General features: G+C 43.8%; 1 protein-coding gene across 1 annotated transcript in view; it reads right to left on the reverse strand.

The window, feature by feature from the left end:
- The window catches only part of LOC109291070 (growth hormone-releasing hormone receptor-like), a 42,951-nt gene that overhangs the window by 7,797 nt on the left and 24,471 nt on the right, over window positions 1-10,683 (reverse strand). The window contains exons 6-12 of the mRNA XM_019507930.1: window positions 8,768-8,865; window positions 7,634-7,766; window positions 6,030-6,183; window positions 4,665-4,725; window positions 3,030-3,099; window positions 1,354-1,445; window positions 756-885 (exon numbers count right to left, since the gene is read on the reverse strand). Of these exons, the coding sequence (XP_019363475.1) occupies window positions 756-885; window positions 1,354-1,445; window positions 3,030-3,099; window positions 4,665-4,725; window positions 6,030-6,183; window positions 7,634-7,766; window positions 8,768-8,865 (738 nt within the window). The remainder of the gene's footprint in view (window positions 1-755; window positions 886-1,353; window positions 1,446-3,029; window positions 3,100-4,664; window positions 4,726-6,029; window positions 6,184-7,633; window positions 7,767-8,767; window positions 8,866-10,683) is intronic.

Below are 10,683 nucleotides of genomic sequence, written 5' to 3' on the forward strand. Positions count from 1 at the left end.
ACATCCCTCCAGGCTGAAAATGACCCATCCACCACCACTCTCTGGGTACGGCCCTCCAGCCAGTTGGTGACCCAATTGACTGTGTATTTGTCGACACCACAGCCCCCCAGTTTTTTAATGAGAACAGGGTAAGAGACAATGTCGAAGGCCTTCCGAAAGTCCAGGAAGACTATGTCCACTGCTCCCCCTGCATAATGATTTGGTGACCTGGTCATAGAAGGCCACCAGGTTGGTCTGACAAGACCTGCCTCTAATGAACCCGTGTTGGTTGCCCCTAAGCATAATCTCCCCCGCTGGCCCCTTGTGGACATGTGCCAGAATAATTTTCTCAAAAAGCTTGCCCAGCATCAAAGTAAGACTAACTGGCCTATAGTTTCCCAGGTCCTCCTTCCTCCTCTTTTTGAAGATGGGAATCACACTGGCCCTCTTCCACCACACCAGAGCACCACAAGTGCTTGTAAAGCCATGCCAGGGGTCCCGCAATGACCTCAGCCAATTCCCTCAGTACTCTAAGCACCCTATGTGCTTAGAGTATATTTATGAGTGATTTTCTACAGCCACTGGATAACTTTGTGTACCATTTAACTTTGGAGCAGTAGGTCACCCACCACAGCTTGATCAGTGCTCTACAACTCCCCTAGCGTTGGAGACCTGGTATACTTTGGCAAGTTTTGAATCAGTCAAACTTCCAAGGGAAGGAAAACAATATATAGGCAATAAAGTATCTAACTGCTGCAATACTTCAACAGGTTTACCTGAAAAGATCCAATGCAGAGTTCTAAATAAAGCCGGACTCCCAGGTTGGTATATTCGGGGAGGAAGTTGAAAACAATATAATGGGTCCCAAATAGTGGAATAAGAAGCAGTGTTGACTTTGAGAGACGCCTGGTGTCAGAAAGGAGACAACATCATATCATTTTTCTGAAGAGCACGAAGACCAGTAAGAGCAAGATTCACTAATAAGAAGTGACGCTCACCAGGGTAAGAAAAGGGGGTTTTCTGTTCCTAAACTTCAACTTCTTTTGAGACTGCAAAATCAGTCGGGAAGTGTCATGAGAACAAAGCTGGGGAGAGAATTCCAGTGCTTCTGGCTGGCAGGGAAGAATCACATAACCAGCCTTTCTTGTTGTACAATTTGGCAGTCTTGCTTTTTGAATAAGTATGAATAAACGTGCAGTTCGGGTCTAGCGGCCTTGAGAACAGGACTACAGCCAGGAACCCCTGAGCTGTTCTCCTGGCTCCGAACTGACTCTGTCTATGACCTTGAGTATGTCCTTCTCTATTTGGAAAATACCGCATTTCCTCTTTCTGGCTAGGCTTCATTGCTCACTCTCTGCACGTTGCATGCATTACCTGTATTGAGAGGAGTTATTGAAGTTGATTTGTCTTGGGTCCAACTTTTTCAGCAAGATTCTGATGATGTTGACAAAGAGGATAAAGTTGACCTGTTTCCATTTTTTTTTTTTGGAAAAAAAAATGTTACTTTTCCATAACAAACGTTCAGGTGAAAAGTATATTGTGACTTAGCTATGAAAAGTTGCTACTGCAGTACATTGTGTCCTTTTGTACACCCTCATTGTAAAGCATTGTTTATTATACGTATTAGAATAGCACCTTCTTTGGACACTGCCCATCTTACAGAGACAAGTGAAGTGTCCTGTAAGAGTACTGCAACTAATTTTTCTCATTATTCACTGGGGAACACCACATCTTATAAACAACCAATCTTTGTTAGTCTGTTAAGTGATTAACAGTTTCACTGTAGATCACATGATTCTTCATTTTCCCATTTGAGACAATTACAGTTGTTGCATGTGACCGTGGTCAATACCTTTTGAGTTTGCCAGTTAAATTGGTTTAATTTGAGACTGTTCTAGTGATGATGTAACCCTGATGTAAGAATATACTATGTCTGAAAGCTTGCTAAATCTATTCTAACTGTGCGTGGTCTGATAAATATATCACCCATAAAAATGCTTGCCCCTTGCTTAATTTGATATATATACAATGAAGTAAACAGGTCATTCATACCTATGGAGAATTTCTCCCTGTTAACCTAGTGTAAGTGGATATCTGTGCATTCGTTTCTCTTTCAGGGGAATGGAGACGATTATTTTGGTCTAAAGATGTCCATCTTTCCCCAGACATTTTTAATCTCATTTAACCCACCATTGATAGTTAAGTGCCTGACTGCACAAAAATGAACATCATGGTGATTTTAGCATTCCTGCCAAGTAGTTGGGGATGTCAGTCAAACACAAATGGGCAAAAACAAGGGAGGTGCACAGCAGTATTAAAACTTCATCACAGCAGATTACAGCTAATGACTATCTTTATTTTTGGAGTCTGCATTCACACCACTCTATCCTGCACAATCAGCCCCTTCAACAACGTTCATACTCCTTACGTATGTGCACCTGGAAACTTCATAAGACACACACATGCAGTGCATTTAACTGCAGTTGAATGCCCAGCTTTTCTGAATTTGTACATTAGATATTTTCTGTGGATTCCTGACTTGTTGGGATTAATTGCACACCCAGATCCATTAACCCCAACCTCTTATCTAATGCCAATACATACACAACTCAAAGGTCATTATTGCTGTGATCACCTTAAGCAGAGAACAAAATTAGGTGAGACTACCCTGCACTTATAAAGCATATATTTAAATGCGTTGCTAAAGTGGAGGGGTTTTCAGCCAAATCCTCCACTTTCACCAAGGTCAAGAGAGGTTTAGTAGCTCAACTCCCATTATTTTCAATGGGAATGAGAAGTCTTTCAAACATGGGGAAGAGTGGTTTTTGCAAGTTCATAGTAATATTAAAGTTTCCACATTAATCCTCTTATTATTATCTAATCCATCCTTAGGATGTACGCTTTTCTGTACAGCCTTGGCTCTCAGTTGGAAGCTACAAGTCAGGCAGTGCATTCCCACCCTAGGCTTCCCCCTACCACCTTCTCTATTTAATACCATTTCATAATCATTTTTCAAGGAATGTTTACAAAGTTCAAAATATCACACATACCCCAACAGAAAGGATGATAGGTCCCTTGATTAGCCACCAGTACGGAGAGCCATGGTTAATATCCCAGCATCTACAAAAATAGCACTACAATTAACATGGATAGACAGACATGGTCAGAGAAATACTGTTATATCACGAAATTACACTGGCTAGTCAGTGGGAGTGTCAAAACAGGCCATATTCAATTTGGATTTGAATTCGGCCCAAATCGGGGACAGTGATTTGATTCGTGGATTCGGATCACTGTCCCCAATTTGATTCAGCCAAATCCAAATCTGACAATTCGATGCTGATTCAGAGAATCAGCAATTCAGCCCTAGACACAGCTTAAAATGTTTTTTCTATATACCTTGAGGTACCAGGAGTGGCTTGTGAGCACTGCAATGGTGGGGTGGATGGAGTGTCCCACAGGAGCGTGGGGTGCCCCCCACACGCTCGGTGGCAAACCTGAAAGTGGACCAGGACTACTTCTGGTCCACTTCTGAGTCCACTGCCGAGCGCACTGGGGTTCCCCCCTGTGCTTCTGTGGGATGCTCCACCTGCCCCAGCATCGCAGCATTCATGAGCTGCCTGCTACCTCTAAAGCTACATAGGAAAAGCATTTAAAGCTGTGTCTCTGTCCAAATCGCCAAATGTTTCCAAATCTCTCCAATATGATTCAGAGAAATTAAAGAGTCCTCTGATTCGATTCAGATTCGGAGATTCAGCCACCGAATCAGACCAAATCTCCACCAAATCAAGTTGGGGAGTGAAGCTTCACACAGCCCTAATGGTCAGTAGATACCTATGTGACCGTGACATTTTGAGAGGCAGTATTAGTATCCAAATGTCTGCAGCCATGGTTTGTAATGTACAGTTGCCACAGATATTCTCTGATCCCAGGGCTCCATAAATATTTTCTGGTCCTTATCAAAACAGTAGGATTTCCACTGGCCCTAAAACACTAAATGATAGCTCAGTCATCTATTTCTCCATAGGTCGAACAGATGCAAGCTGCGAGCCAGATCGAAAGCATCATTGTTCTTTGAAGATGAGGCACTTTCTCCACAAAAAGTGGAAACTTCATTCAACCTCTTTAGGTTTCTGAGCTCAGAAACTATTCTCGCTTGCCTATAAAGTTATCGTTGTCTCATGAGAACACCTTGATTTCTCTGCAGCACAAGAAATACTTCAACTGGCCTAAAAACTATCACTTCCCTAACTTAACTCCCATTACTAGCACGTGTTTTCAGTTAGTTCTAATTTGTCTTAAAACCTTCCCTTTAGCCTGAAACAATTTATGTTCTCAGGTCAAGATGTGAATTTGTCTGGATTTTTTTTTTCAAGGTATCCCTTTATTCTTTTTCCAGAGGGAAATAAAAATGCAGGGTGAAATTTGGTTTCTACTAAAGACAATGGCAAAACTTCCATTGACTTCAGCAGGACATGGACTTCATTAGTATTTTCTTTTTTTCATCTGAATAATAATTACATAGAAAGACGATCAAGAGCAAGTGCAGGATGGATGTGAAGGTTTAATGCACTAACTTTCCTAGGACCCCAGTAACTCACAAAGGGCCATATTACGGGATCAAAACTTCTCATAGCATTGAAACGGGAACATGCTATGGAATCTGGTATAAAACTGCTACTTACGCTGTGTCTTCAAAATAAAACTTGGTTAATATCCACACAAGGGTGAAAAATGTTGGGAAACCTGTAAAACAATTCAACATGTGTTATGGGTTTTTTCCCATGTCATTAATTACCCCTCATTCAATTTCCACCCTGTCCACAGCAGCCCTAAAATGATATTACAGGGCACCCACAGGAACAGCATTTACATGTGCAACAGGAACAGCATTTATACTTAATAAAGGTTTCTGTGGGGAACGTAAATGTAAAGAGGAAGTCTCTCTACACACTATGAAACTAAGTAGTTACAAGCAACCTATGTTCAGCATTTTGAGGCTGTGAGGGGGTCCATAAGTACATTTGCACTTAGGGTCAAACTTCAGTATAGACCTGCTTTTGCAGTCTTTTATTCATATGAAAACCACTTTTTCATGTAAAGAGTCTCAGCTTCCGGTCCCTCAGCTCAGGCTGCAGATTCAAGCATTAGCTTTAACTTTTATCATGGCAGAGAGCTGAGGGGAGAATTTAGCTAACAATAGTACTAGTCAACAATACTTTTAAACTTCAACTTGATAAAATAAAGGCCAAGCCCTGTGCTGTCAGGAGGGAGTAAGTCCTGGGGTAGGAGGGAGTATACTTCTGTGCCCCAGTAAGGGGGGCATGGGTGGAAGATCTGCATTTTGGCCTTCTGCCTCTCCTCCAGCTCTGCCCTCATTGCATTTTTAGCCAACAACCATGCAATGCCAAAGGCAGGGTTGAGAGCTTGCCCAGGAAAGGTCCCACGGCTCCTTTCCAACGGGGGGGTGGGGGAGGTACTCAGCAGTCAAGAATGCAGGGATCTCAAAGAAGAAAGAGAAACACTAAGCAGGACAAGGCATGCCACCAAAGTCAAGTGCTCTGGGCACTACCCTGAGAAGCAGGAGACCTGGCTTCCAACCTTTGACTCCAGTCCTAGACTCTTTGTGCATTTTACAAGAAACAGATGAAAACCAACCGGAAATAACCAGAACCCAGGTCTTCCTCCTCCTAGGTGAGTACCCTCTCTGCTGGTCTACAGAGTCAGGGTTCACTTGGCCTGTTTTCCTTTTCGTTATGGGGATCTTTCCACCCAACTTGAACATGAGGGAGTAGAGGATGTTCTCAGCCTGAACTAGACCGTAGCCCGGTTGGTAAGGCTTGGGAAGAGGGAGATATGATTTTGATTCCTCCCCTGTGGGGCTGTTCCTAAAATCCTGGTCTGACTTTTTACAATATAAAGGCAGTTATTTTGCAGTCAGTTTATATGGATGCCTACACCAATGATCTTTCTACTGACATCAGAAGGAGAGGGATCAAGTCCTGGAAGGTATTATATTCTTGACCAATCCCATCCCTGCCCTTACGTACCCCAGCCAAACAGAACCAGCCACCAAAAGTATCTTCTTCCATGAGGGAGGGATGAGAGCAGCAGACTGTTCAAATAAAGAGCTTCTACCAGCAGCCACATGAAATTGGTCATCATAAAATAGTGGCAGAAAACAACTGAGATCTTGCATTCAGTCTAGGGAAAAGGAAAGGCAAAAATTCAGCACAACACATGCAAATATTTGAGTTGACCTTTCAAACCTGATGAGCGTCCATAATTCCAGTTACCATTATAGGGCATTTTGGGTGCCCCACACCTCTAATTATGGGTGTGAGAGACAACACAGCCCAACTCTGATACCGATGCAGATGACACCATTAAATGGAATGTCTTTTGGTTTGGTTTTTTCCCCTTTTGGTAAAGAATCGCAAACCTCTTAGCAGCTTCAGATCACCACACCTTCCATTTTCAGACCACTTCAATATAGACCTGTGTTTGCTGTCTAATATTCATATGAAAACCACTTATTCATGTGAATAGTCTCAACTGCAAGGTCCTCAGCTCAAGCTGCAGCTTCAAGCATTAGCGAGACTTTCAACATTGCAGAGAGCTGAGGGGAGAATTTATCTAACAATAGTAACAGTCAACAATATTTTTCAATTTCAACTTGATGAACTAGAGCCAAGCCCTGTGCAGTGAGGAGGGAGAGACTCCTGGGGTAGGAGGAGAGCAAATAAGAGGGAGTATACTTCTGTGTCCCAGTAAGGAGGGAATTGTTTTGGGAGGGTGGAAGACCTGCATTTTGGCCCTCTGCTCTCTGTCAGCTCTTCCTTCACTGCATTTTTATCCAACAATGATGCAGTGCCAAAGTGGAGTTGAGTGCTTGCCCAGGAAACAGGCAGCCTGGATTCCATAAAGCAGCAGCTTGCATTAAAACAGAGCTGACAGCTATCATTCCTAAGGCCTCGCTATGGCTCTGGAGGATGATGAGCTATAGCCTCACTCAGACTTGCACCGCAGGCTGACCCCGGGGAACACACCTGTAAATAGGTGTCTGGTCACTGAGGCTAGGTAGTCCAAGGTGGCTAGTTACATCACTCATTTGTGTACCCATGGCACTATAAATTGGGCTAGAGGTTCTTTTTCTCCCAGGTCTCCATTGGCCAGCACTCAAAGAGCGGCCAAAGGAAATGGTACAAAAACATGCTCAAGCATGGAGGCATTGACACCAATGGCTGGGAGGAGCAAGCTGCTGACCATTCGGCGTGGCACCACCTGGTCCTCCAAGGCCCAACGACTCCATACCAAGGCCGAACGGCGGTGACAGAGGAAGGAGAAGGAGACCAACCCAAGGCTGCAAATCCCACTCCCCCATGCAACATGTCCCCATTGGCGAAGACTGTGTGTATCCAGAATCTGGCTCCTCAGTCACCTGAGGACCCATCAAGCCTGACGGACGTCATCCTCGACTTTGAAGGACCACCGCCAAAATTGGGCTAGCATATAACGTACATCAACGGGCCATTTGTTTCAGGCAGACCTTTGACGTTTTGCTCTTTGAACATATAAAATAAAAGCACAAGCCACTGGAAGAGATAAAGCAATATATTTTGCATATACCAAAGTGAGCTTCTCAAATGCTTACAGTAGAGAAACTGCAATGATCAATGTCTTCCTTTTGGAAGAGGACGGCATCCTTAATGAATATGGCAATAGCTTTCAGGATGAAGGTGAGAAAGAGCTGGATGTGGATATAATTCCTGGGACAGCGGAGTCTCCTGTAAGGAAAGAAGCCAAAAGACTGAAGTGAGGGGAGGTGAATAATCTTTGCCAGATGCTGGTTTCCTGAGGCTGGGATTTTCAAAAGCAGTCTGCTTTGGCCTAACTCTGCTCCTGCTGAAGCAAATAGCTGACTGCTAAGGGAACTAGGTTTATTTTAAGCACTCTTGAAAATTTCCCTTTTAGTTGATATCTAATATGAGTGGGTGTTAAACCCTCCCAGAACCGTACCAGACCGGTCCCTCCCTTGGATCCCAAATATGCACTTGTGCCAGTGGGAAGCCTGAATTTGCAGAAATGACCTTGACTAATATAAAACTGAAGGAGATAAAACAGCTTCCAAGATAATAAGAATGCTGCAGAGTACCTGTGGCTACCTAGGTACCTGTTTTCTAGGTAGCAGGCAGTGGATGTATGGCTTATCAGCATGGGGACAGTCAAGGAAATTAATCTAAACTAATTTTAAAGTGGAGTATATAAGGTGTATTAAATGCGTAGGTAGACACTGTTACTCAGAATGACTATGGCTGTATTTGGTTTAGTTTAATGAACTGTAGGAATTAATTAAGTACCATTGAATTAAGGCCACTTTACTTCTTAATAATAATAATATACATACAGGGATGCCCTGTGATTTACAAATCATATCTTTAGTTAATTTTGGTCAACCACCTTCCATGTAAAAAAAAAACGCTGAGCCTGATTTTCAGAGACGTCAAACAATTTCAGTCCTACATTTTCAGCTGGAGTCAGAGATGCTCAGCAGTTATGAAAATCAGGCTCTTATTAAGCCCAACCCACACCAGATCACTTGCAGGTGATCTTAAAATTCACTTATTGTGAAAAGTATTGCAGTTGAACTCAGTCATTGCAAAATTAGCTGTTTCTGCTCATTTTAAAGATATAAACCTTTCTGCCCATGGCTTTTCAGTGCAGTGCGCATTTCTGTTTATTCAGTTTCTTTTATTTTTGGAGTCCTGTTAGATGCTCATCAGTTTACCTGAAGGCAATGAGAACTGTCACAGCAATGGTGAGCGAGGCGATAGATACGCTATATCCTACAGTGTAGATGATCTTTACCGTAGAAAAATAGGAGTGCTATAAAGAAGAGAATAACTGTGTTATTTGCGACTTATGGCCAAAATAAAAGTGGTAGAAGCTATGCAAAATCAGGTGGGATGCCAAAACCTTTTCTGCAGTCTCAATTCACACTCCTAGTATCCACCTTTTTGTAAGTACATAAAATCCCAAAGCAATGCTCAGCTGCAACACTTCATCTTACTTTCACAATCATCTCGTTCAATGCTTCACCAGTGCCAGGGCTCGAGATTAGGAAGAGCTTTCTTTCTGTAGTGGTTAAGCACTAGAGAAGTCTGCTAGAGATGTGGGATATCCATCCCTGGATAGTTTTAAGTGCAGGGTAGTGTGGGAAGGTTTGGACAGAGAGAATCCTCTCTTGAGCAGGAGGCTGGATTTGATGACCTCTTGAGAAACCTTCCAGCTTTGTCTGGTTGATAGCAAATCTCTAAGGACGTACGTGATTTTGATGGGAAAAAAAAATACACTACTAGGTCTAGGAAGGCTGCCTGATTGATTCAGGAGCCTATGCAAATTTAGCAAAACTCCATTCAAGTTACACTGGGTTTCAAGCATGCTATGGTATCTGAAATAAGCCAATGTGGTATGGCTCTGGGATTCCTAACTACACTTCAACCTGACTCAGTTTGCCAAGATACTATACCATGGTAGACCTATATTAATCCTTTTTGTATAGGCAGACAGGGTTTTTTGGGTCGCTGTGATATCTTTTATTAGACCAGTTAATGGTTGGAAAATTTGTTCTTTGCAAGCTCATGGGCACAAATGCCCTTCCTGTCCCCAAAAGCTAGCAAAGAACAATTTTTCCAACTATTTAGTTAGTCTAATAAAAGAGATCACATCTACCCAAAGAACCGTGTCTGCCTATGTCCTTAGACCAACACAGCTACAACCAACAATCCTTTCTGTATGTGCATGTGTGTATACTAAAAATATTCCTGCTTTGAGAAAACATTCACCTAATCATGGGAGAAGGTCATGATAATCTCAGTAGAAAGCATAAAGAGATGGGACAACGGGGGAAGGATTTATCCCACGAGGCATGAGGCTTCGCTGACCACAACAATGTTGTTTTTTTTGGGGGGGGGGGCAGGGTGCTTTAACAGAGCTTAGCTCTGAGCTCAGGCCACTTCCACACTGGCCTGTGCCATTGTCACTGGAGCCAGATCCAGAGCTGGAGCTGGCTGCTGCCACTTCTCCCTGACGGCTGGGCAGAGCTGCCCACAAGAGAAATGCTGCAAAAGCACCCCAGTCCTGCAGACTGGATAAAATGGCTCCACAGGCCATAGGTGTCAGGGGCCCTATCAGGCAAGATTTTTTAGGTAAATGTGATGTCTTTTATTAGACCAACTAAATAGTTGGAAAAAAATTTCTTTGCAAGCTTTCAGACACAAACGCCCTTCTTCAGGCATAGGGAGACTCTGCGGGTGTTATGCAGGGGCACTATCAAGCAGCCCAGCCTGGACTCATTGCTCACTTGGCCAAACCCACCAGAAGCCCCACCCCAGCTGATGTACCAGCCAGACACTCTTAAGCCAGGGCCCTCCCCGACCTGCACCCTGCCCCACAGCCACGGGCTCCATCCCCAGCTAGTGTAGCAGGAGCAATCGGAGCAGGATGCGCTGCCACCCAGGCCCGGGGCAAGACAAGCAGCCATCCCTACCTTCAGATTCACACTGGAGTCAGACCCTGGGTCACGGAGGACCCCACACAGTGTTGCCCCACAGCCGGGCAGCACCGGGGGTTGTGGAGCCACTGCCCACCAGGCACGTGGCATGGTTAGGTCAGACCATCCTCAACCCAGTCCTTAAAGCAGGT

This window comes from Gavialis gangeticus, unplaced genomic scaffold (genome assembly GCF_001723915.1).
Source record: "Gavialis gangeticus isolate Ggan-Ray unplaced genomic scaffold, GavGan_comp1, whole genome shotgun sequence".
NCBI classification, from domain to species: domain Eukaryota; kingdom Metazoa; phylum Chordata; order Crocodylia; family Gavialidae; genus Gavialis; species Gavialis gangeticus.